At 44.8% G+C, this 27,084-nt stretch overlaps 1 protein-coding gene across 2 annotated transcripts in view; it reads left to right on the top strand.

The window, feature by feature from the left end:
* The window catches only part of IRF2 (interferon regulatory factor 2), an 84,175-nt gene that overhangs the window by 42,001 nt on the left and 15,090 nt on the right, over positions 1-27,084 (top strand). For both annotated transcript variants that reach the window (XM_040243044.1, XM_040243043.1), the window contains 4 exons: positions 8,086-8,185; positions 9,570-9,746; positions 10,056-10,102; positions 18,831-18,948. In XM_040243044.1, coding sequence (XP_040098978.1) covers positions 8,086-8,185; positions 9,570-9,746; positions 10,056-10,102; positions 18,831-18,948 — 442 coding nt within the window. The remainder of the gene's footprint in view (positions 1-8,085; positions 8,186-9,569; positions 9,747-10,055; positions 10,103-18,830; positions 18,949-27,084) is intronic.

Below are 27,084 nucleotides of genomic sequence, written 5' to 3'. Positions count from 1 at the left end.
CAAGAATCATAAAAAGATTTGTCGTCACTTCAGACTGTAGCCTTGACCCCGAGTTGAGGCTCTGGTCTCACGGATGACTGTTGTGGGAAGCGTCGGGCTGTATTTCTATTCAGTGCTTCTTACCCTTCTCCATCTCTGAATATTCTTTCTTGCTTCTCCTGGTTTTCTAGGGTTGGAGGACATGGAAACTCTAGGGCTTTCTATTGGGAAAGGAGCATATTGATTTTCTTTTCAGTATTCTCTACGTAAAGAAAACTTTTGTTTTTGTCTTAAAAAAATGATTTTACTTTTATTATGAAACTCTTGTTTGTGTGCCTACCTGTCCGAAAAAAGCAGTATTCTGTCCTTTACAACCCCCTCCCACATATGTACATAAATACTTTCTTACTTTTTTCAACCTCAAAACTCTCAGTTTAGTTGATCCTGAAACTGATCCTGACTCTTAGGGGATGAATCAGGAAACCATTGGATGTAAAAATAGAGAACGCCTGGAAATACTCAGTTATAATCTAGAAAAGCAATGACTACATCATACTTTCTTTAAGACAGCCCAAGAAAGATTTCTCTCTCACTACTAGGAGTATTACAGTTCTTCTGAGCATGTGTCTTTTTTCCTCTTCTACCTCCCCCTGTGTTTTTAATCTTAAGGACACGATGAATAATTTAGCAGGTCAGGCTTTACCTTTGCATCACATGCCGAAAGCTGACAGCCAGATTGTGGCCACTCCTAACAAGTGTACAAGATATTGTTCAGCCTAATTTTTGTATGAATATTGTTCCTTCATTTTTATCTTCTCCGATATCTCTCAGTCTTATTTCTTTTTTCTTCCTTCTCGTTTACCTATTTTTTCATCTATTTTAAATGTAATGGTGTATTATATTTGAATGTATCTATTTAAATGAGTCCCTTCTGAAACAAGATGGCATAGAAGTAAACAGAAATATTTTAAGTAAAGCATATGCTCATTTCAAATGACCTGTCCTATATTCTAAGGTCTTAGGGCAAACAATGTATTTTTCCAGCCTTGCTGTGTCTGTAGTATTTTAGGTTTGTATCCCGGAGGGGCTTTGTAATTAGCCTCTTCCAAAGAAACAAGTCATCAGTTCAGTTCAGTTGCTCAGTCGTGTCCAACTCTTTGCGACCCCATGGACTGCAGCATGCCAGGCCTCCCTGTCCATCACCAACTCCTGGAGTTTACTCAAACTCATGTTCATCTAGTCGATGCCATCCAACCATCTCATCCTCTTTCGTCCCCTTCTCCCACCTTCAATCTTTCCCAGCATCACTGTCTTTTCAGATGAGTCAGTTCTTTGCATCAGGTGGCCAAAGTATTGGAGTTTCAGCTTCAGCATCAGTCCTTCCAATGAACACCCAGGACTGATCTCCTTTAGGATGGACTGGTTGGATCTCCTTGCAGTCCAAGGGACTCTCAAGAGTCTTCTCCAACACCACAGTTCAAAAGCATTAGTTCTTCGGCACTCAGCTGTCTTTATAGTCCAACTCTCACATCCATACATGACTACTGGAAAAACCATAGCTTTGACTAGACAGACATTTGTTGGCAAAGTAATGACTCTTGCTTTTTAATAAGCTATCTAGGTTGGTCGTAACTTTTCTTCCCAAGAGCAAGCATCTTTTAATTTCATGGCTGTAGTCACCATCTTCAGTGATTTTGGAACCCCCAAAAATAAAGTCATTGTTTCCACTGTTTCCCCATCCATTTGCCATGAAGTGATGGGATCAGATGCCATAATCTTAGTTTTCTGAATGTTGAGTTTTGACAAGTCATCAGGTAGATTTTTTTGTCATTTTGCAGACAAGGAAATCAAGGCTCATAGGTTTAGGAGGAATATATTCTGAAGAACTGGTAATATTGCCTATATTGATTTAGGATGTGAAATTAAAGCAGATGTTCCTGATTTCTGAAGAGAAGTCAGTTGTTTGCCTTTGCTTTTTCCTTTTCAAAACCCACCCACCCGTTTGGGCTTGCTTGACCCAGTGGCATGCTTCGAACATCACCACGTCTTCTGCAAGAGGGTTCTTAATACACTGCAGTGTGTTGTCTGTAGTAGGTTGAACGGTAGCCCACCTCAAAGATATGTACATGTCCTGACCCCCAGAACCCGTGGCTGTGACCTTATTTGGAGAAAGGATCTTGACAGATGTAACTAACTTAAGGATGTCGATGAGATCATCCTGGATTACCTGGTGGGCTGATCCAGTGACAAGGGTACTTATAAGACACAGAAGAGGGACTTCCCTGGCAGTCAAGTGGTTAAGATAATTCACCTTCCAGTGCAGGAGGTGTAGGTTCAATCCCTGGTCAGGGAGCCAAGAGCTCACATGCCTAGCAGCCAAGAAACCAAAACATAGAACAGAAGCAATATTGTAACAGATTCAGTGAAGACTTTAAAATAATGGTCTGCATAAAAATGAAAACAAAAAAATCTTAAAAAAAAAAGACACAAACGAGGAGACACACCCACAGAGGGATAGGCCAAGTGGAGAAGGAGGCGGGGACTAGAGTGCTGCAGCCATAAGCCAAGAGCACCTGGACCCACTGGAAGCTGGAAGAGGCAAGGGAGGATTCTCCTTAGAGCCTTTGCTGATGTCTTGATTTTGGATTTCTGGCCTCCACAGAAAAATAATAGGATTCATTTCTGTGGTGCTAAGCCATTCAGTGGGTGGCAGTTTGTTATGACAGCCCAAGGAAGCTTACACCCCCTCTCAGAGCTACTTCTTCACTGGGGCTGTCCACCGAGATACCTTTTCCTCAAACCCCTGTGTCCTTGTGTTTTGGATTTTGTTGTTCAGTCGCTAAGTTGTGTCCAACTCTTTTAGAACCCATGGACCTCAGCACACCAGGCTCCTCTGTCCTCCACTATCTCCTGGAGTTTGTTCAAATTCAGGTCCATTGAGTCGGTGAAGCCATCCAACCATCTCATCCTCGGTTGTCCCCTTCTCCTGCCTTCAATCTTTCCCAGCGTCAGGGTCTTTTCCAATGTATCGGCTCTTCGCATCAGGTAGCCAAAGGATTGGAGCTTCAGCTTCAGCATCAGTCCTTCCAATGAATTTTCAGGGTTGATTTCCTTCAGGTTTGACCGGTTTGATCTCCTTGCAGTCCACTGGGCTCTAAAGAGGACCAGAAAGTGAATGGATTCTTCTTGGTGCAGCTGAACACTAGTGCCCCTCAGGCAATCCTTCGTGTGGAGCCTTACTCAGCTGGCTCTTGGCTCCTGAGTGCCTTCCCTGGTGCAGAAGGACAGGAGACTTCCATCCCCTTGTCCTCTGCTGGGCTGGGCATGCGCCAGGCTGAAGGACAGAGAGGGGGCAGTGGCTGCAGCAGATGGCACCTCCCAGGATGATGCTGTGCCCGCAGCTCCTGGGCTGCCTGAGGGCCCAACACAGATGGAAACGCCCTGTGGCTGTAGTCACTGTAGATGTTGGGTGGCCTCGGGGCATTTCCTGTCTGTACCCACACCTCCCCAGGGCATCTGTTTATAGGTTTCTGCTAACTTAGCCTTGCTGGCTTTCGGCTGTCTGCATAAATATTTCACTCAGACCCCACTGTTATTCCCTGCCCATTCATAAACCCAAGAATCCCTACTTGCATTCTGAGTGGTTTTAGGTCATCCCCAATTCTCTTCTGCTGAAGGCTGTTGTGAGTCTTAGAAAAGCTGTGCCACCCTCGGGGCTTTGTTGCTCCCGGTGCTCACAGGGAGGCACTCCAGGCTGGCCATGTACTAGGGCTGTCTTGACCGTCGCAGGGGAGGGACATCGGTGACTCTGTTTTTGTAAGATAATTAAACTCAAGAACACTGGGTTATCAATGGTCACATCGCTCTCAAACGGAGACTCCATCATACCCAGTGCATTCCTAGTGAGAGATAAATAGGTGGCTGATTAATGCCTTAAATTTGTTTCCATCTCCTGCTTCCAGTACATGAAGGGGTGGGGAAGTGAATGAAAGTCTGTTGCTCAGTTGTATCCGACTCTTTGCAACCCAGTGGACTGGAGCTCACCAGTCTCTGTCCATGGGATTTCCCAGGCAAGAATACTGGAGTAGGTTGCCATTTCCTTCTCCCAGGGATCTTCCTGACCCAGGGATCGAACCTGCATCTCCTGCTTAACAGGCAGATTCTTTGCCACTGAGCCACCAGGGAAGATAGATAGGTGGCTAATGAACACCTTGAATTTGTGTGCATCTCCTGCTTCCAATACATGAGGGGGTGGGGGCTGATGGAACAGGTGCTCTGGATTCCTCTGGAGGAGCAATAAGAAGGTTTGCACAGCAGCATTGTACCTAGCTTCTGAAAGTGGCTGTGGCTTGGGCCAGTTGCTTTTTATTATGAGTATTTAGTATGCCTGAATGATCTAACGACTAGAAAGAATAGTGTAGCAAATTCCCTTCTAGATTTAAAACTCACATCTAGATTGAACAACTGTTAAGAGTTTAAAAAAATCTGTGTGTTGGGAGGTGATTAAAGCAACTCTCTGACTGGGTATATCTATAAGACCCAAGAACATTTTCTTATGGATTCACAATACCATTACCAATTGGATAATCATAATTAGTCATCATTTAAAGTGCCATTACTGTCCCGTTCCTATTCAGAATACCTGACTATTCCCCAGATATCTTTCTAGGATTTATTTGTTCCATCAGAAGCCACAGCAGACCCCCAGGTTGTGTTTGGTTCCTGGGTATGAGCAGCGCCCGCTCCCTTTTTTGCCGTCTCTCCATTGGCTTGTTGAAGAGACCAGGTCTGTTCTGGGTGTGTCCTCATGCTTGATTTTGTGGTTCCTGGGGCTGTTTCTTGAGGAAGGAAGGAGGCGGCATCCAGGTTCACTGTTCTTATCACTTCGATTGATTCCCACCTTGATTATTGAGGTTCCTGTTTCTCCGTGGAGGTCTGCCTGGACCCAGGCGCCAAGGCCCCCTCCTTGAGCCCTGGAGGTCATTGGGTAATTCCGACCTTTTCCTGCTCTGCACTTTAAAAGCAGGCTTGTACTTGTGTAAATATCAGGCCATCTCAGAACACAGTGAGAAGTCCAAACAAAAATAGCAAGTGACATTAGAACATCTTACAAATATTGGGGGAGTGAAGCAGCCATGGGAGATAAGAAGGCTGGATTCCGCTTGGGGGTCAAGGTATGTTTGTTCTGCGTTGCTCAAAATTATCTCAGATGTTCTCCATTTGAGCCGGCTCATCTCTCCTGCCTACAGGTGGGCAGAGGTCTCTACATCTGCTGTTGTGGTCAGTCCTTCCATACATAGTGTGTACAGCCACCCTGGAAAAATGTCTGTTTAGGTCCCTTGCCCATTTCAAGGGGATTCATGGTGGATGATTGCCAGGTTCAATCATTACTTTCATGGTTTCATGATTTGGGCATGGTTTCATGATTTGGGCATGATTTCTGGGAGACTGGGTTTGGAGGTGTGTGTGTGCTTGTTGTTGCTATTGTTGTTGAATCACTAAGTTGTGTGTGCTTGTGCACACACACACACGCTTGGAAAGATCTACTTATCAGAATCAATTTTGTGTCTCAGGAGATTGATTTCAGATTGTGTCATCCCAGATCACCTTTGATCTAGAAAAAAGTGCAAGAGTCTGATTCTTTAAGGGTCTGTATCTTTAAGCATAAACCTTTAGATTCTGGTTGTGCACTTCAGGAAAAATTCTTTCAGAGATAAATTTATGGGTTTTTTTTTTTTTTCCCCTGGGAATGTTAAAAACCTGCATTGAGTGATTTTGTGCTCTGATATTCATCTACCGTAAAAAATAAAGTTTCACTCAACCCTCTTCAGATCACCGCCCTTTTGAAACTGGCCAGCCTGAAACCCTGCCCTCTCTCGGTGGATGATACAGCGTGAACACGGAGTGTTTATGACAAACCTCTCACTTTCAGTTCTTCTTTATTGACTATGTTTTATAGACATGGAATTTTCCCCTTTAACAGTTCTGGGGAACCCTGAAATGTTCTGACATATTTTTAGTTCAGGCTTTGTGATTGGTTCTGTGGGAAGCATCAAGTCCCTTTTGGGTCGGTGGGGCCCGTTTGTATCTTTCATTGTGTGAAACCAAAGTGGTGGAAAATCCCTCCTGACATTTACTTTCCTGCTCCAGTGTATTGTGCAGAGATTTTTTCCCCCATCCCTAGAAATGATCAGACCTACCTTGAGAGGTTTTAAAAAAATACAGTTTTCTTGGTCTTTAATCTCCATGGAATCCAAGTCAGCGGATCTGTTGTAGGTCAGGAAATCTAAATCTAAACCCTGGGAGACAACGGGCAGTGTGAGTTAGTGATTGAATACGGGATCACATGACCTAGGTTCTGAATTTGGATATTTACTAATATTACCGTGAGTTCCTTGAATGGATAATTTAAATATGTTCCTCAGTTTCCTTAACTGTAAAGCGGAAATAGTGACATATACCCAGCTCCTTCGGGTGTTGTAAGAACCAAAACTGAGACCATGTGAACATGCAAAGTAAACTGGGTTTCACACAAGTAGTTTTACTATTTTGTTTCCAAAGCACTAGTTTCTAGTCATACATTTGCCAGGGTTGATTTAAGCAGTTTTGAGTTGGGATGTAAGAGAGATGGACAAGGTCTTCTATGACAAGAATTGTACTTGAGGGACTTTTCTTCAGAAAAGGAGTATCATTCTCACATAATTGGTACATCTTTGTTTATATTTGTTGCTTTCTCCTCAGGCAGGGTAGTAGACACATAGGGATTAGAACAAAATCTTTTTAGGTTTTTTTGTTTAACTTCTCTATTTTGTTTTATTTTATTTATGTATTTTTGGCCACGCCATCTGGCATTCGGGATCTTTATTTCCCCAGCCAAGGATCAAACCTGTGCCACGCCCGCCCCCTCACCCCACCCACCCTAACCCCTGGGCCTGAGTTTGAGTAAACTCCGGAAGTTGGTGATGGACAGGAAGTCCTGGCGTGCTGCAGTCCATGGGGTCGCAAAGAGTCGGACATGACCACTGAACTGAACCCCTGGACTGCCAGGGTAGTCCCTAAAACAAAATCTCTCATTTCTGTTGGCTGCATGAGCAGATTGAGAGATTCAGTCTCTGACAGTGGCCTCAGACACCCCGACTTCCCTTTAGCAGTGAAATGAGTATTGCTTTGGAGAGTTGCCTAATTTTAAAAAATTTCTTTATTTTTAATTGAAGGATAATTACAATATTGTGTTGGTTTCTATGATACATCAGCATAGATCAGCCATAGTATATACATATGTCTCCTCTCTCTTGAGCCTCCCTCACACCTCCCACCCCTCTAGTTTGTCCCAGAGCCCCGGGTTGAGCTCCCTGCATCATACCTCAAATTCCCACTGGCTGTCTATTTTACCTATGTTAGTGTATATGTTTCCATGCTGCTGCTGCTGCTAAGTCGCTTCAGTCATGTCCAACTCTGTGCGACCCCATAGATGGTAGCCCACCAGGCTCCCCCGTCCCCAGGATTCTCCAGGCAAGAACACTGAAGTGGGTTGCCATTCCCTTCTCCAATGCGTGAAAGTGAAGTCGCTCAGTCGTGTCTGACCCTCAGCAACCCCATGGACTGCAGCCTTCCAGGCTCTTCCATCCATGGGATTTTCCAGGCAAGGGTACTGGAGTGGGGTGCCATTGCCTTCTCCATTTCCATGCTAGAGTTGCCGAATGTTTAATTTACCTGAGACAGCTGGAGTTCCTCTTTACCAAATGACAGAAATAAATCATAAGCCATAGACATTTCAGTCAGTGGCCATCCATGTACTTGTGGTCCTGTAAAACAGGAGGCACAGATAATGAAGCACATTGGCATTTCCCAGATCATCACTTTTGACCTTGAAATTTATTTCTAGCATACAGGACTCCACCTGCCTCTCAGTCTCACCTGGTAGACTGTCAAGGTTTGGGTCATAGTGAGGAAGTGGGTTTGGTTTACCATAGACATTCAGCAAACCCAGTGATTTTACTTAATGGGGAGTCTTACTAGCTAAAACTAGCTAGAACCCTCTGCAATGATGGCCTGAAACCCTTGGCTGCAGTTCTTATTTACTTTTTTTTTTTTTTTTTTTTTTAGGAAAAGAAGATTTTTCAGATCCCCTGGATGCATGCTGCTAGACATGGGTGGGATGTGGAAAAGGATGCACCCCTCTTTAGAAACTGGGCCATCCATACAGGTATGAATCCCACATCATCTCCAGAGGCTGACACTGTTGCTTTTTTTGGTTGGTTTCATGCTTTTTAAAAATCAGGGTATAACTGACAAATTGCAGGATATTTAAAGTGTACTTTGTTTTTTGGTTGAGAATATTTAAGTTCTACTCTCTTGGCAAATTTCACTTATATGATAGACTGTTAGCTATTGTTTCTTTTTATTTTTACTGCATGTATGAAATGCCTTGGCTTTTCATGAAGATAGTGCTGATAAACCTGTGACTTGTCTCCAGACACATCCAGGACATATGAGATATAGACTCATCCCTCAGAAGTGATGCTCCACCCATTCCATAGAAACTGAGTCTTTACATTTCCTGGACATGTGGTTTTCTTTTTTTTTTTAACACCAAAAATACTGTATATTGGGATATATACGATTAACAATATTGTGGCAGTTTCAGGTGAACAGTGAAGGAACTCAGCCATATATATGTGGTTTTCTGATGAAGTTCTCCAGGTGTGTACCAGGGGGATGTAGAACTGATTTGTTCTGGAGCTGTAAACCTTGGTCGAATTATTTCCCCCAAAGGTAGTCGAGATTATATTTATTTATAATATAACTAGAGAGCTGTTTCTCTTACTATTTATTTAGCTATGTATTTCTTGCTATTTATTTAGCTGTTTATTTTTGATTATATACTTACTATTTATTTAGCTATTTATTTTTTATTATTTATTTGCTGTTTATTTATGTAGCTATTTATTTATAATTTCATTAACTAGGGAACTGTTTGTTTGAGAGTCAGTTGAAAAAGAGACCTTCCAGTGACTTATGCTTGTTGGTCTCCTGGCCTCCTGAAGTGAAGTGAAGTGAAAGTAACTCAGTCATGTCCGACTCTTCGCGACCCCATGGACTATAGAGTCTATGGAATTCTCCAGGCAAGAATACTGGAGTGGGTAGCCGTTCTCTTCTCCAGGGGATCTTCCCAACCAGGGACTGAACCCAGACCTCCCACGTTGCAGGCAGATTCTTTACCAGCTGAGCCACCAAGGAAACCTTCCTGACCTTCTAGCTTTTTCTTTTCCTTACTGTGATTCTCCACACTGATTTCTACCTTTATTTTCTCTGAAGCTGTTTTGTAGACCCAAGGTGACTAGTTTGTCCCAGTTTGCCCTGAAACTGTTGGGTTTTAAAACAAAAATTCCCGCATCCCAAGAACCTTCTCAACTCAGAACAAACCAGGACGTTTGCTCAGTGTAGGCGTGGCCTGGAATGAAAAGCATTGTCTCTACGACCCGCCAGCAGTCCTGTTTCCAGAAATTTTTACTCTGGAAATAATTTTCCCTCTCTCTCTCTTTTTTTTCCCCTTAACCTTCATTTTTTCGACTATTTTTTTTTTTTAGGAAAGCATCAACCAGGAATAGATAAACCTGACCCAAAAACGTGGAAGGCGAATTTCCGATGTGCCATGAACTCCTTGCCTGACATTGAGGAAGTCAAGGACAAAAGCATAAAGAAAGGGAACAACGCCTTCAGAGTCTACCGGATGCTGCCCATGTCTGAGCGACCTTCTAAGAAAGGTAGATAAAGATGTTTACCGGCTAAAACAACCATCACTTAAATAGCGCCTTTGTGATTTCTTGATTTCCACAATCGTAGCCACAGCAAGGATACAACCCTTGTTCCCATGGTGGATGTTAATTCTGCCCTTACTTGGCTGGGTAAAATGACTCTCAGGGCCCCCAAGGAAAGGAAAAGAAACGTTTGGGATCTTGACCATCTGCAGATTACAGCAATAAATGCACTGAGAGTTTCAGAAAGAATTTACTGTAGGGGAAATGTCTCTCAGTTCTTCTTGGGTTAATCCCGAACTGTTTTTGTTGCCACAGGAAAGAAACCAAAGACAGAAAAAGAGGACAGAGTGAAGCACATCAAGGTAATCTTTGTGCAGAGAGGAGGCAAAGTTGTGATCCTACTAGTGATTCATAGTCTGTCTCATGAAGACAAGCGATGTGGTCTCTGCAAAGTATTTAATCTTGCTTCCTTTGCTGTTGTGATTTCTGTGCTTTTCATGTCTCCTCTTTGGCATGTACCCGCTTGTGGGCTCAGGTACTCACACCTCCCCTGCTTCATCCAATTTCCCTGAACAATTTATGAATGAACTCACAAATCCACGCTGAGCCTGGCAGTCTCAGGCCTCCATCTGGCCCCTGCAACGTCTTGCCAGCTGGTCGCTTAGCTCCAGCTAAGCTCCAGCAACCCGCTACTGTCTGATAATATCAAGTATGTTTTCAGGCCATTAAATATATTTTAAAGTATATTGGGTATTATAAACTTATATTAAATACCTACATTTATATATGTATGTGCATTATATATGTGTGTGCTTAGTCACTCAGTCGTGTCCAACTATTTGTGACCCCATGAACAGTAGCCCACCAGGCCCCTCAAGCCTGGCAGACTACGGTCCATGGGGCTGCAAAAGAATTGGACGTGACTGAGTGACTGAACACACACGCACACACACACACATATATATGTGTGTATATATATATTTATGTGTGTGTGTGTATATATATATTTACGTGTATATATTTATGTGTGTGTGTGTATATATATATATATATTTTTTTTTTTTTTTCCCTTGATAGGCTATTAGTTTGTGGTCTGTTCAAGTCCTCTATTTGTGTGGATCTCAATATAGAACTAGCTTTCATAACTCACAAAGGTCTTCCATAGGGATGCATTTGTGCGTGTGAGCTTTACCATCGGCTGTGTAGTCTGAAATCCCCTACCCTGTGAGGGTCTTTGTGTGTTGATTGGGGGGCCCCTTGTTCAAAAGCCAGAGAATCACCAAATATCCCATGAGAAACTGAAAATGAGCTTCAGTTGCTAAGCAAAGAGCAAACTCTACAGTCCGGGCCCGTAGACCATCAGAGAGACAGTGGTCTGCTTCAGCGCACCCTGTTAGCAGATGAGGAGACGGTGGCATGAGAGGGTTGAGTGACACGGGCCCAAGGGCAGCGGGACACGTGGCCAAGTTCACATGGTAACTTAGAACTGAACTTAAAAGTGATGCCAAGTACTCTGATTTCTACTCCAGAATAACTGTTGAAGGAAAATCCAAATTATCCAGATAGCACAATGTCTAAAAGCAAACCACTGAGTCAAAATAGTCAGAAAAACACACACACAAAATATACTTCAGTTTGACTTGTGAAGGTAGTTAGAGGGGAAAACAGGTAAATTGTTAAAATTTCAGACACATTTACTTCTTCAATGGAAAAGGAATATTTTAGCTAGAGTATTTCAGCAGTGAGACCTCTAGTTTCCACTTTCAGTATTTTTAGTTGGTGACTTACTTTAAATATAGCACAGTATAGGCCTTATTTTAACTTTTTATTATGGAAAAATTTTATACACACAGGAAGGAAGCAAGTGAGTCAAGTGTACTTCATAGACCATCACCCCACTTTCAACATCAATCAGCTCATGGCCATTTTATTACATTAGTACCTCTGTCCACTTCCCTATATGCATGAAACTGCAGATACTCAACCATTTTTGACTTGCAAAAATAATTTCATATGGTTCAGCCCAATATTTTAAAGCAGATTTCAAACATCATTTCTTACACAGCTACTTCAATAAATATCTTTAAAAGATAAACGCTCTTTAAAAATAATCCAGAATTATTATTACATCTGAAAAAATTAATAGTAGTTCTTCAATATCACCAAATATCCATCCAGTCAGTGCTAAAAATTTCTAATTTGTCTCATAAGTTTCATAGTTTTTATACAGTCTGATCACTTGAATCAAATTCAGATAAAGTTTACATGTTGTGATTTTTGTATATGTCTCAAGTCTTTTTAACCAATGGGTTTCCACTAGATTATTTTCAAAAACTGTTTTTTTCTTTTTCATTTATTTTATTTTTTTCCTGCAATTGAAAAAATATTGTTTGTTGTATCAGATTTCCCACCATTTGGATTTCTTTTTAGGGTCTACATTCTGATTATTCTTGTTTAGTCAGAAAAGTGTAACTTCCACAAATATGTGATTTTGAAGAATCCTCTGTAGTCTTTAAGTACAACTCTATCATATTTACTGCTATTAATATTTTCATAGCATCTAGCTTAGTCACTGATACAAAACAGATAATTAATACATATTTGATCACTGCATAGATAGATGAGTATTTGTTGACCAAGTAGATGCATAAATAAATATATGGGGAGGGAGTGGAGGGTTAGAATGCAGATTGAATTTCATAATCTCAGTTAATGGAGAAATAAAAATGGAGTAACAGATGTTTACTTTTCAGCTGACTTTGCTCAGACATATCCACCAGAAGCAATGACTATTAGGTACCAATGATTGTAAGATGTACTATTATTTTTTTTATCTGTAAGCAAGGAAAACTGCTTGCAGTGAAATCTTGACACACATAATTGATCAGAAGGCACGTCTTACTTCAGGGGTAGGGAAATGTGAGGAATGTGCCCCTCACAAGTCCATCAGTGTGAGAATTGATGACACAATTTCTCGGCAGTAAAGGTCATCTACAATCGCATCACAATGACAGTGTCTTCCGTGTGGCCAGGCCCCACGTTGACGCAGGGGAGCAAGTGAGAGCTTTCCTCGTAGGTGCAGCCATGTGGGTTAATTCCATCCCAGGAGAGGGTGCAGTGAGAAATCCTGCTGTGATAGAGGCTTGCTTAGTACCTGAATTGTGTCCCTCAGAGAGACATTGTTCCTTCAGCAGACGATAGGTGATTCATGGGAAGTAAACACAACTTAACTTTTGAATAGAAATCCCCTTCCATCTAACTTACAACAAAGACTGGGAACATGGAGGAGGCTGGTAGGCTTTCCCAAGTACTGTGGCTCATGGCTGCATAGTGTTCATTGAATGTTTCTGTAGAGCGGTTCAAAGTTCATTCCCCAGATTGTCTGGAATTGTGTAAAGGGTTTTATTCAGATGTTCATACATTACTTTTTATTGTTTGTCAAAACAGCTAAGATCTGAGATCATATGTCCTGCGCATATATGCAACTGCATAGACTAGGTAGGTTTCTTCTACAGAGAAAATTTGTCTTATATGTATGCTTCCCTTGTGGCTTAGTATCTACCAGCTAATGCAGGAGGCATGGGTTGGATCCCTGGGTCAGGGGATCCCTTGGAGAAGGAAATGGCAACCCACCCTAGTATTCTTGCCTGGGAAGTCTCATGGACAAAGGAGCCAGGCACGGTCCATGGGGTCGCAAAGAGTCAGACATGACTGGGCAACTAAGCATAAGCATGTAGTAACCAGGTATGAAAATTTGCTGTTAAAACAAGCTCTTCCCAGTCTTCTTTCAATTAAAGTTGAAGTTTTTTTTAAAGATACCTGAATAAATACTATTCTTCTTTAAATTATTTTTTTCATTGTAGTAGAGTTGATTGAGTGAAGTTTTAACTAGGAAAGAACATTCAGAGCATGCTGGCCCACTCTTAGAATATTTCTTGGGCCATTCAGGCAGTCTGTTATCTCCATGCTCTTTGTTTCCTCTGGAAATAACTTCCCGGAAACTGGGAGACCCAAGGCCCACTGGACCACGTAATATGTGCAGAAATGCTGCCTCCATATCCTAGGATGTTAGAGTATATGCTGTGTACTCAGTGAGCCATTTTACTTGAACTAAGCCCTACCTGCGTGGAGGTAACTGGCTGTCTAAGGAAATATTCGCATGAGAAGCACAGTAGAGAGCAGTACTAGATGGCACGTCATCAGAGCACATCTGTGTTTCAGAAAATGCCCCAAGGCTACAATCAGTAAGTATGCTGCTGCTAAGTCACTTCAGTCGTGTCCAACTCTGTGGGACCCCATAGATGGCAGCCCACCAGGCTCCCCCGTCCCTGGGATTCTCCAGGCAAGCACACTGGAGTGGGTTGCCTTCTCCAATGCATGAAAGTGAAAAGTGAAAGTGAAGTCGCTCAGTCCTGTCCAACTCTTTGCGATCCCATGGACTGCAGCCCACCAGGCTCCTCCATCCATGGGATTTTCCAGGCAAGAGTACTGGAGTGGGGTGCCATTAGAATTGGATAAAACAGAGGGGTGTAGCTGACATTCTGGAGCTCCTACCATGCTCTCAGCTTCAACTATTACCTGTTTCGTCCTCATGATGGGCAGGTTGTCTCCCTTTTGCGTCAGCAGCGGTGGAAGCACAGGGATGTTGAGTGATTTTTCCCAGAGTTGCACTGCTTTATGGAGTTGGGATTTGATTCCAGGCAAGTCCAACTCCAGAACCTGTGCCCCATCACCTTGCTCAGTGCCTCTTGGCCTCTTGGAAGCTGTGGGCTCCGAGCCAGGCCTTAGGGGACATGCCAGTAAATTGGTGGACATCCACCACCACCAGCAGCATCGCCCCTGAAGGTCTGGAGGTCAGTGGGTAGGGCTTCCCTGGTGGTTCAGATGGTAAAGAATCTGCCTGCAATGCAGAAGACCTGGGTGGGGAAGATCCCCTGGAGAAGGGAATGGCAACCCACTCCAGTGTTTTTGCCTGGAGAATTCCAGGACAGAGGAGCCTGGCGGGCTACAGTCCACGGGGTTGAAAAGAGTTGGAAATGAGAAGTCAGGAAACCAGCTCCATTAGAGCAGGAACCGGAGTGAGGTCTCATGGGGAAAAGAAGGCGTGTAGGTAGAATGGATTCGAAATGAATACTTGCAAACTGTAGACTGCTCCAAATCAAAGAATTGGTGCTCCTAGAGAAAATGTAATCAAGGACAGCCTGCACTGTCACTTGGTAAAGAGCAGGCCTGGTCTCTGTTAGTTTTGAGTGCAGACCTCTAGATGGGAGTTACAGAAAAGCAGGTACTGGCTCAGCAGATTTTTTTTTTTTTTTTTTTTTGGCCACCTTGCACAGCATGCTGGATCTTAGTTCCCCTACGAGGGATTGAACCTGCGCTCCCTGCATTGGAAGCGTGAAGTCTTAACCACTGGATTGCCAGGGAAGTCAGCAGATTTTTCTGATGAGCGCTCAGATCCAACAGTGACTTGAGCTGGCTTACCAAACAATATGCTCCCTGTTGCTGTCCACAGATAGACTGAATGACTACCTATCAGGGATCATATTGGAGTGAACTCTTCGTGAATTGCAAGGGACCTTCAATTTTCAAACCTTAATGAACTGAAAACCCATGCCAGCAACCCACCTGAACTTAGAACAGATGGAATCAGAACTGCTCTGGAAGCAGGGAACAAGTGAAGGGCTCGCCCAGCCAACCCTGGTGCCTTCCTCTCCTCCTGGAGGCTCTTGAAGGGACTGCTTAGAGCACAGTCTGCAAAACTGTTTGGCCGACTAACCTCCATGGATGCTTTTGTGGCATAAGGCACAGCTGAACTCCTTGGGAAGGACTTGGAGCGTGGGGGACTTGATATTTAAGGGAGGTCTTTCTCACGGTGATGGGAAGCAGTCAGGAAGGAGAGACTGCAGTAGACAGTTTAGCTGAAAATAGTGGTTGGAATGGAGAGGAGACATTTCTCTGCAAGAGCATGCTGAGGATGAAGACAGGTGTGGATCCGAGAGGCAGCCCTGAGTTTTCAGGCCTCATGGAGAGAGCTTAGGACAGAAAGAGGAGCCAGGTTGGTTTAGGACTCAGCAGGCCAGGTTATGGTACAGCCAGGTGTGGTACAGGGCAAGAATGAGCATCACAGAGGACCAGGAGATGCTGTGGGCAAAGGCCATTCATGACCTGAAGGATCTCTGTATACTTGTTCTATAGAGAAACGTTCACCTATTTTCTTAATTTGGGCTCTTTCCTTAAAAAAAAATACATAGTTTAGTTTTAGATCTTCCTATTCTAATAATTTCAAAAATGTCAACTGAATGTAGTGAAGATCCCTATTTTTCTGCTCCCTGGATGGAAACCTTTCAGAGGGGTGCTGGATGCTTTTCACTAGACAATCTGCTGTCTTGTCCTTGCAGAACCAAAGAGAAGGTTTGCATGGAGGACTTGGAGCTCGATCGGCTGGTTATTTTGGATGTGGGAATGGGAGGGGGCAGTGTTCAGAGCAGTCTTAGTCTCCATTGGTGGCGGTGGTGCTTTAGTCCCCCGGGCGTGTCTGACTCTTGGGACCCTAGCGATTGTAGCTCACCAGGCTCTTCTGTCCATAGGATTTCCCAGGCAAGAATACTGGAGTGAGTTGCCATTTCCTATTCTCTTCTGTTACATAAGTTGTGCAGGATTCGAGGCAGGGATCTGGGGAATAGAACAGTGTTGGCAGTAGTTCTCTCTCAGTCTCCATTGGAATTAGTACAGGATCCAAGGGTTTATTAAGACAGAAACTACTGGAATTGGACTGTGTTCCCTGACCAAAGACTGGGTTCAGCTCCCGTATCTCCTCAGATTAAAAGGAGTGTGATCTTAGAAAACTAATTTCGTCTCTGAGTCATAGTTTTCTCAAGTGTGATGTGATAAAAGTCGCACTTGCCGCTAATTAAACTGTAGATCATGTGAAATACTTTGACATCTCCACATTGAGAAATCAGAATAATTTAGGTTTTTAAATATATGCAAGTCTGACTGCCTCATTACTTTTATAAGAAACCTAGAGTGGAAAATGACAACAAAAGAGACCCATGAAAATGAGCAGTTCTTGCCATAATTCCTTAAAATGTTCTTAGTTCCTTTTGGGAAATCAAAGAGATGGAAAAGGAATAAAATGACACATGGAGCTTGTTGGAGATGAGTGGGTAGAAAGGGGGCCATTGAGAAAGCCAGAGAGGAAGGGGCCCTCAGCGAGGTGGAGTATCAGGTAGATTTTGTTGTCAAGAAGGGAGAGTTTCAGGTCTTTCTGTTGGATGTCGGAGTGTGGGGCTGAGGGAAGGAGACTTGCAGAAAGGTGCTTGGATTTGGGAGAGTGGAGTTTTATCAGTGACCTTGGATAATAGCAAGGGTTTATTTAATTATAGATGACAGGTGCATATTTGTTGTATTTAATCTTCCCATCATCCCTGTGGGGATGCTGTGGGTTCTATAATTGTCCTCAGTTTACAGCTGTCCACAGCATCCTAAGAGGCCACTGAAGAGGCTAAAGCCCTGTAACTAGTGAAAGACTTGAACTCCAGGCTCATGTGACTCCAAAGCCAGACTGTCTCACCATCACCCTCTCCGGGAGCTGAGAGTTCGCTTCCACGAGCAGAGTGGCAGCCAGACTGCAGGCTTTTCCAAGCCACAGTGAGGGGCCTGTGGTGGGAAGGCAGGTGCATGGTCAAGAGTTTAGCTCTCAAGGGAACGTGATGCCTCAAGTCACAAGCAAGCGAGTTTCTTCCCAGAAAGGGTAAACTCTTTGGAATTTGTAAAAGAGATGCTACAGGGAAAGAGGATAAACATTCTACCCAACAGGGCTGTCCCAGGTCCTTCCTGGGGTGGGGGTGGGGTTGAGGCGGGGTGGTCAGCGTTTCATACATCTGGTCAACCCTGCCATTTGTGATTTTTTTTTTTTTTTCAAGAACTGAGCTATACAGTGAGGTAATGTCTTCAAAGTCACAGATATCATGGTGGGAATTTGCTGAGTGGGACTGTGGCTTCCCTAAGGTTTACAGGGCATTCATGATTGAGTCCAAGCAGCACATGCATTGATAAGAACACTCTGCATGCCTTGGAGCAGCCACTCGAAATTTTTCAAAGCACAGTCATATCTATCTCATGTGATCTTCTGCTCCCGGCTTCTGTTCTTTCCATCCTTATACCCCCTCTCCAGTGTGGTTTCCCCAGGAGTTGTGTGTGGCTTTTTTGGTCTGATTCTGTTGCTGTCATAGATAGCAATAGCTTCTCTTCTCTTGAAGAGAAGCGCTCTCATCAAACCACTGAAAGTCAGTCTGCACCCCAGCACTGGCTCTCCCAGAGATGTTGGTGCTTTCAGAGGTTGGAGGGCTCTGGTGCACTTGAGTAAAGCAGAATCAAGAGCCAAGCTTAGGCAGAGGAATTGGTTCTCCTAGATTCATTAGTATCAATATGTAGACTCTCGGAAGGCTTTAGCAGGCACCATGGATATGGACTGCTCCACTGGCCTCCACGGAGTCGGAGAGTCTTCAGCTGGGAGTCTGGCCCATGTCACCGGCCGCCCCACCCCACCCCCGGGGCAGGATGCTCAAGTGGCCAGGGTCCAGGGCAAACCCTATATGAGAAAAATTCATCCACCATGTGCTCTGAGTTCCTGTCCTTGGGCTCGTAGTTGAGGCAGAGCTTTTCCTCCAAAAGTATAAAAGGATTCCTCCCTTAGAGAGAAGGTCAGGAGCTGACACACGCACGCCCTCCTTCAGAGAAGGAAGAGTTGAGGTCTCCCCAGCACGGAGCTTTACTTAGATAGTAAGGCAGCGTCCTTACCCAGGGGTCATCGGGTGCAGAGGTAAGCATTTCAGGAAGGCAAGCCAGGTGCAGGGGTGTTACCTCCTCCAAGGAAGAAGGGGAAGAAAAAGGGAACACTAGAGGAGACATTCTAGGCAGAAAAATGCTTTTTGAGCTCTAGCTGATTGAAAACATGCACTTGAAACACGCACTTGGGAGACGAACCTGACCTTGGCATTAAAAGAAAGCAGACAGGGTAGAATTTAAGCTAAGCAAAGGAAGGGAAGAGGAAGTGTTCTCAATTCTTTTTTCTTTTCTTCTTCCTAGCAAGAACCAATTGAGTCACCTTTGGGGCTTAGTAATGGAGTAAGTGATCTTCCTCCTGAGTATGCGGTCCTGACTTCAACTATAAAAACTGAAGTGGATAGTACGGTGAACATCATAGGTAAACTGTTTTGACATCTCATTTTTTTATACACACAAGTAGCCCCTCCGGGGTCGAGAATTTGTAAAACGTGACTTAAAATAACATAGGCCGTGGGAGGAGGGCTTGGAACTGTCTCAGAATGCAAGTTCAGGCCCTGGGATGTCAGGGCTGAAAAATAACAATCCTTTGAGGATCAGATAAAGGAACTGAGGTGGATGGACCTCAAGAAAATAGGTAGATGAAAAGAGATTCCCCACCCCGCCCTGGCGGCTAATGACCGGCGGTTCTCAGTCTTTGCATTTTTGGTTACGTGGACAAATGTGTTGTTTATTTAACTTGGGAACAAGGATTGGGGGAGACTGTCCCCATGAGTCCTCACAGCATCTCCTGGATGACGGACCTGCCACAGAGGTGGCGCTCATCTCTCAGATGCGGAAACAGAGGTGTGTGGCCAGAGGGCACGCTGTGATCCCACGGAGAGTGCTGAGTACCTTCTGTGCAGCAGAAGCAGCGCCGTGCACGGGGAGATAGATCAGGAGCGAGGCAGGACCAATTCCTAGTTTCATGGAACTGCAGATAACAGCTTTACCGTCTATGATAAATGCGCCAGATGGACAGACTGGAGATGAGATGATGCAGCTGGGGGAGGAACTGCAGCAGGGGGCTGGCAGCAGACCTGGCCCCATGGACCCCGATGCAGGAACATGCTTGGAGGACCAGAGGGAAGGCCAGTGCGCCTGGGGAGGGCGCAGGAGGCACCTCAGAAGGGAAGTGGGGTGGGCTTATGGGGGCCTTTGCAGACCCTGGGCAGGAGGTTGGGTATTTTTCCTCAAAGTGCTGGAGTGTGGGTGGGTGGGTGGGTGTGTGAGTGTGTGTGTTTAAGTTTTTTAAAATTGAAATATAGCAGATATTAAGGTTCACAGATGTTTCATATACACACATCATGTAAGCCCCACCCCTGGAGGCTTTTAGGCAGGAGGGTGACAAGTGTGGATTATATCTCAATAAAGTTCCGCCGGGGTGCTGCCGTGAGAGGATGGTGGGGACCCTTTGTAAGAGTGGAGGCCCAGCCTTGAACTCGTATTCTGACTCCAGCCCAGGAATCCAGAACCTCCATTTCTTTGCCCTCAATACCTTTGGTTTCATTTCCTTTTGCTCCATTTTGTAAACAGTTAGGGCTTCTGACACTGGTAAGAATGGGAAAGATGAAGCAGAGCTCCAAGAGTCAGCCTCACATCTGTGGACCTTCATTTGTGGGTTCTCAATGGCTTCCCCGATGGCTCAGCAGATAAAGAATCTGCTTGTAATGCAGGAGACACAGGAGACGCGGGTTCAATCCCTGGGTTGGGAAGATTCCCCTGGAGAAGGAAATGGCAACCCACTCCAGTATTCTTGCCTGGAGAAATCCCATGGAGCCTGGCGGGCTACAGTCCATGGAGTTGCAGAGAGTTGGACATGACTGAGCTACTAAGCACACAGTGTGGAGTTTGGACCAGAAGTTGCAACTGCTGCACGTGGGATTTTGGAGTTTGGAGGTAGAATCACACATGCAGGGTCTCCCTTGCACTTGGAGTCTCCAGCAGCGTGCAGGGTGAAGGAAGAATGACACATATGCTGTATTTCGCGACTGGAAGGCCTTGCCTGCCCCTTTGGGATGCGGCAGTTCTGCACAGAGACAGATGGCCCCACAGTCATTTTGAGCTGAGCGAGCAGCCTTCTCACTTCCCCTCTGGAGCGAGGCTGCTTGTCTGACCGGAAGTCCGGCTCCCTCCCCCAGGGCCGGGAGCTGCTTCTCCAGCACCTGGGTTATGATCGTCCCTGTGTCCGCAGACTGTCCTCGGAAAGCTTCGGTCCTCTGAGCTGTTTTTAAAAAGCAAGATATTTGCCAACCCTCCAGGCACACTTTCTTAAGATCAGCTTATTTTGAGGGAGCTGTTTGGCGTTGGAGCTCCCCTTCCTTAAGGAGGGAAATTCAGCCTCAAATAAAATGCCAGACAGAAGCCAGAATAGGACCAGTTTTCTTTACCCCCCACCTTTTTTTTTTTTTTTTTTAAACATTCTGGTTGAGTCTTCAGTGCAGAAATTCTCTGCCAGGTTGGTTGTTCTTTGCCCTTTGGTGCAGTGGGCACTGCATGGCGTTGGTACTGATTTAATGAGTCGTTCCTTCTGGGGCAAAGATGAAGGTCAGGTCTGGTTAGAGAATCACCAACTGGATTAAATGATTCTCTTCCAAAGAATAAAGTCATAATAGATGGCAGTAAAATGAGTTTGAGTATCTCTAACTAGTCAGTGACCCTTGCAAAGGTGTGTGATGATAGATGTAGTGGATCCATGCAAGTATTTGAAAGAAGTGGGTTATTTGTGATTATCGCTAACAGAACCACTAGTTCAGATTTTAAAGCGTTCTCAGATCCTTGTCTCCACTCTTCCAAGTGAGGATTAATTAGCCATTCCAGCCGCTGTGATGTGTGGACCGAGGTGAGAAACATAGCTGTTTCTGATTCCGAGGTTCCTGTGGCATTGGAGAGGTTCTTTTCTGGGCTCTCTTTACTTTCTAAAAAATGTTTTATTTAAAAATGACACCATTTCTTGCTTTCTATTTGTTGGTCTCTAAACCCAGAGTTCCTTCCAGTTTTGTATCCAGACACCAAGATGAAAACTTCAAGATGTTTTCATTCCTTTCTTATAAGCCCACGTTTATGAAATTTAAAATGGGAGTTGAAATGAGTCCTTAATACGAGAGCCTTTTCCTCGTTGTTGGTCGGCTCTGTCCCTGGGGAAATAGATTGAAAATCAATATCTTAATCCCGTGGAGTCCAGCCAGCCAGTATATTTTTATTCTGGAGATGGGCAGGCTGTGTGGTAAGCAAATCCAGTAAGGGCGTAAACAACGAAATGTACTGTTACCCTGACAAATGAACTGTTGCTGGATCACAGCTGTGTTTCACTTTTATTCTTAGGGCAGCAGGAAAACACACACACATACACACACTCACAGTCAGCGGGCAGTGTCCTGGGCTCGCCTTCCTGTCCATATCAGCTGAATGTACTTCCAGGTTTAGCTGGCTGTGCACTTCAAGCGGGAGTGCGGTGTCTCAGTACTTAAACCAGGTCTTTTCCCGTTTCTTCTCTCCTGAGCGTTTAAATGCACAGGTCAGCACCCCCCAGCACCCTTACCTGCTACCCCTTTAAGAGAAGAGAGGGAAAAAAGAACACTCCTCATTGTTATTTTTACTTTTCTTTCACATTGAATTATTTCATGTATGTGGCAACTTCTGTTTTTAGGAAGTGGAAGAAGCCAGCACCATGCTGGATTGTTCTGATAATACCCTGCTGGCCTACTGCCCGGGTCAGCAGGGCCTCTGCTGAGCTGTATTGAAATCACCTCCAGGCCAGTGTGTAAAGTCTGCAGGTGCGGAAATTCTGTCTCCCTGGCTTAGGTGGGGCTTCATCACCCCCATTGTGTTCCTTGGTAAAGGTAACCCCACCCTGCAAGAAAGCAAAGACTGCTGTGAAATAAGGAAGGCTGTTCATGACCCTGAAGTAAATCAAGCAGGCCTTGGGCAAGTAGACACAGACAGTTAGGAAATAATGTGATTTGGGTTTTGCCTTGATTTTGGTGGCCCAAATCGCAGTCTTCAGACATACCTTTTTTTTTTGATAATTGCTTCCAAATTTTACTGACTTACATCTAAAGTAAACCTTGGTAGCTTTTTTTTTTTTTTTTTTCAGCCACGCTTAGAAACTTTGAGTATCTACAGGAGCAGAAAACAACAAAAAAGGCGTAGAAGAGACTCAGAACTAACAGACCAAACTTGGGGCCTCCCAGGGCCTCCCAGTTATAGCTTAAGATCGGCAGCCTCTGGTACCAGCTTTCATAATTGTTTGAGGATGGCCTGCCAGTACAGGAGACGTAAGAGATGCGGGTTCGATCCCTGAGTCGAGAAGATCCCCTGGAGGAGGGCACAGCAACCCACTCCAGTACTCTTGCCTGGAGAATCCCATGGACAGAGGAGCCTGGCCAGGTCCATAGGGTTGCAAAGAGTCAGGCGAGACTGAAGCGACTTGGAACACACACAAAGATGATGCTCAGGCCGTAAGGCTGTCTTCATTTTCTCAGCTCCTTTGTGGATCGTTCAGTATCCCATTTTCCCTGATGCTTCAGATATGAGAAATTCCATGTACAAGATAAAAAAGTAGCTTTGGGGTGGCTCTTTCGGTGGAAGGCACCCCTCTTGAGAAGGGGCGAATAAAGGCTCTCCATGCTGGTTCTCATTTGGGCTGGGCCTTGTCCTGGAGGCTCTTGGGGACAGGGTCAGAGACCAAATGTCCAGTTTTATCAGGACCCTGAGAAAACTTAGCCATCAGGTGGTCCGTGTATGAGGTGTAAATCGAGATTGCACAGCGTACCCAGACACAACCGAAAATGCATCTTGTTTTTCTTCAGTGAACCAGACCTTGGAAAACCCAGGGTGACAGAGGTGAGCCAGCACAGGACGTGGTCTCAGTCCCGCGTGCCCCTGCAGCCCAGGGCAGTGGAGGTGGAGGTTTTATTTGTTTATTTTTCAACCTTCAAGGAGTTTTTATTTACCCAAGAAAGTTGTCAACTTTTCTTGAGGCTATAGATGTTTTTCTCCTTCTCCCTCTCTCTTGCCACCTCTGCCTCATTTTTAATTAACTGTCTAATCCTGTCTTCCCTGGTCGTATTTCTCAAATCTGTCCTCTTCTATTTCTGATGTGACTCCCAGTCACCTTCGCACTGGCCCGAGCTCTGCATCCACGCTGCCCCTTCTCCACAGAGTCGTTTGTCACAAAATGCCAGGCTCACCCTGTCACCACAGCCCTGGCCCAGGATCAAGGCCCTCACGTCCACAGGCTCCTGGTGACCTAGCCCCTGCCCACCTCTTTTATACCTGTGTTTGAACTTGAATGACTCTGAACAGTTTGATTTCTATGTGTGCACCCAGGGAGAAAAAGGTTTGGGTCGTGGGTTCTGTTTCTGTGGGTGGATGCTAAGGCTCTGTTCTAATAGCAGAGTGAGGAAGGGGCATTTGGTGGCTTCATCAGGGAGGGTATGCCACCAATCCATGAGGTCTTAACGTTTCTGCTCCCAGAGAGGTGACCCTTGAGACAAGACAAGTTGATTAATTCAACCGAGTTTTTAGTAGAAGACACCGTTTGCTCCTCTTTGTAGCAGAACAGCACAGGATGCTGTTTTCTGGTGGGAGTGAAGAGTGTATACACACCCATCACACTCTGGCTCTACCCTGCACCCCTGTAGACCTGTCACTGTCGGGGGGACAGTATGCCCAATGTGGGGACAGAGCTCCCTTCTCTGAAAGTACTAACCTTGTAGACACTGTTTCTACCACCCTTGAATGCCTAAACCAAATCATGGCCAGACTCTTTTATCTAAAAGAAAAACGGAAGAGCACCAGATTAATATTAACAGGATGGGGCTCTAAACCCAGTTCTGTAGGTTTCTGTTTGTCACGTGACCCTAGGCAAACTCCCTAACTTCCCTGAGAGGCAAATTTCCTTGTGTCTAAAGCAGAAATGATAAACCTGATCCCACCCACCTCACAGGGTTGTTGCGAGCATGCAGTGGGTATCACCAGAAATCACTGTGATTGAAAAGTGAAAGTGAAAGTCTCTCAGTTGTGTCTGACTCTTTGCAACCCCATGGACTATACAGTCCATGGAATTCTCCAGGCCAGAATACTGGAGTGGGAAGCCTTTCCCTCCTCCAGGGGATCTTCCCAACGCAGGGATCGAACCCAGGTCTCCCACTTTGCAGGCAGATTTCTTTACCAGCTGAACCACCAGGGAAGCCCAAAGTGTGGTTAGAAGATGGTAAAATGATATTATGATGGTGATATTATCAAAATCATATTAAAGTAGATTTGATTAAGAAAAGTTTTCTCTATGTTACATCATCAGGGCTGGTCTGCACAGTTTAAGTTCTCAAACTTCAGATGAGGTCAGAGAGAAATTTCTCTCTGTGGTAGCTTGCAAAAGGCCTGCTTTTCTATGCCTTCAGCTGGACCCTGCAGCTGCCTGAGTGACCTTGACAATTTACCCGACCTCCCTGGTTTTCAGCTACTGAGTGGTAGGACCAACCCACCTTCAGAGAACTTTCCCGTTCCTAGTAGGCTACTTTTAAGATCTTTCTCTGAGGCATGGGGGCAACTACTTTCTTGGGTGGAGCCCTGCATTAAGTCAACAGTTATTAATAAAGTGAGAATGACCTTTTAAGGAATCAAACTGGCTCATCAGTAACAAGCCATGAATAATATTGTTGTAAGTCTCAGCAACGAGGTCCCGATAAAATTACATTCCTGCGGGTGTCTTTTTTCCTGATGTGCTGACCTTCGTAAGCTAGAGGAACTTAGTGGATTCCTTGCTCCTCGAGCCATTCGAGAATTTCCTTGGCACCCAATATAGAACTGTTGAAAAGCAATTTCACTATTGGTTATGAGCCCAGAGTTTTATTAAGGTGAGATTTGAAAGTTTTTCTCCTAAGAGGAGCTCAGAAAGCCCTGGGTAGCTCAGTTTGAACTTCCTTAACTCTTTCTTTCAGGAGACGGTGCTGCTGAGCACTGGAGAGGGAAAGTTGAATTTCCACCCTGAGACTGCCACTTAACCAGCTGTCTGACCATTGTACGCTCTGTAGCTAACAAATAGCTATTTGATTCTCCACGATGTTTTTCCACCTGTGTAAGACAGGGCAGGGTGATAATCATATCTCCCCCATGGAATTGTGAGGTCTCACAGGTGATCATTCATGGTGGGGAAGACAAACTTCAGGGCCCAGAAGATGTTAGGTTTTGTTCTTATTGGTTATCAGGATCATCCGGCACCTAGACAGATCCCACCCCTGTCCTTACATGCTGTAGCACAAGGGTTCCCGACCTCTAGGATCGAATGCCTGATGATCTGAGGTAGAGCTGATGCAGTAATAATAGAGATAAAGTGCACAAAAAATGCAGTGCACTTGAATCATCCCCAAACCAACCCCTACCCTCAGGTTCTTGGAAAACTCATTTTCCATGAAACTGGTCCCTGATGCCAAAAAGGTTGGGTACCACTGCTTGAGCAGATTGCTAACTTTGCTCTTCCTGTGACTTTTCATTCCTCAGGAATCAGTGGCACTGTCTGTGTAGTCAGTCCCCTGGGGGCAAAGTTTGGTGATTCAGGGAAATCAGTTCTCATCTGTCTCTATAGATGGGTAAAGAGAGAGAGATTGATCAAGGCTGGTGTGTAAAGCCCATCCAGAGAGCACCTCAGATGTGTGGGACCTCCGTGCTTCTCTCTTGGACTTGTGACTTATGAGTTGGGAAGTTTCTAAAGTGTCCTTGGTCATGTTCAGATGGAGAGTGGTGCTCGTCCCTGTCCCAAGCACAAAGCCACACACTCTTGGGGCGATGCTTGGCCTTAAACATCATGGACTCGTATTGACTGGGTACCAGATGTAGCCCAGAAAGCAAAAACTTACTTTTCTCTCTTTGTCACTGGTATTCAGGATACACTTAAAAATTGAATTAGAGGTGCTTATCTACTTTTGGTCTGAAAGCATATATATTAAGTGAAATATAGTAAAAGCAGCCCCCTTTGAAGGTGTGCAGCTCTGTGAATTTTGATGGATGTCCTCTGTGGTGTGACCACCACTATGTTTAAGACACAGGTCACTTTCCTCACCCCAAAATGTTTTTATGTCCCTCCTGCAAGCCCCTGGCAGCTATAGCTGCTCTGTCTTTATCACTTCACCTAGATTTTTAAAATCCTGCTTGCCAGGAGTCCTGAAATTCTCTAGAAGACACACATTGTTCCATCCGGTACTCACAAATGGTCCTGAACTCCCGCAGGCCTCTGGCTCCCGCCTGGGAGCCTTGCTCTGTTTATTCATCTCTTTACTCAGCAGAGTCATCGAGCCGCTCTGCGGTCCAAGCCACAAACGTGTGCTGTGACTCGAGACACAAAGTCCTCATGCAGGTTCTCGGCTCTCTCGGGAGCCATGGTTGGAAGATGACATGCACGAACACAGAGTTTAATGAAGAGACAGAGAATTAACGGGCCATGTGAGGCTGAAAGTCAGGACACGTCCCAAGATCATGTCACGTTGTTGTTTTGGCCGAGCCTCAGGGACAGCGAGCG

Source organism: Oryx dammah, unplaced genomic scaffold (assembly GCF_014754425.2).
Source record: "Oryx dammah isolate SB20612 unplaced genomic scaffold, SCBI_Odam_1.1 HiC_scaffold_7, whole genome shotgun sequence".
NCBI classification, from domain to species: domain Eukaryota; kingdom Metazoa; phylum Chordata; class Mammalia; order Artiodactyla; family Bovidae; genus Oryx; species Oryx dammah.
Note: the sequence above shows the minus strand (reverse complement) of the source record. Positions and strands in the feature narration are given on the sequence as shown.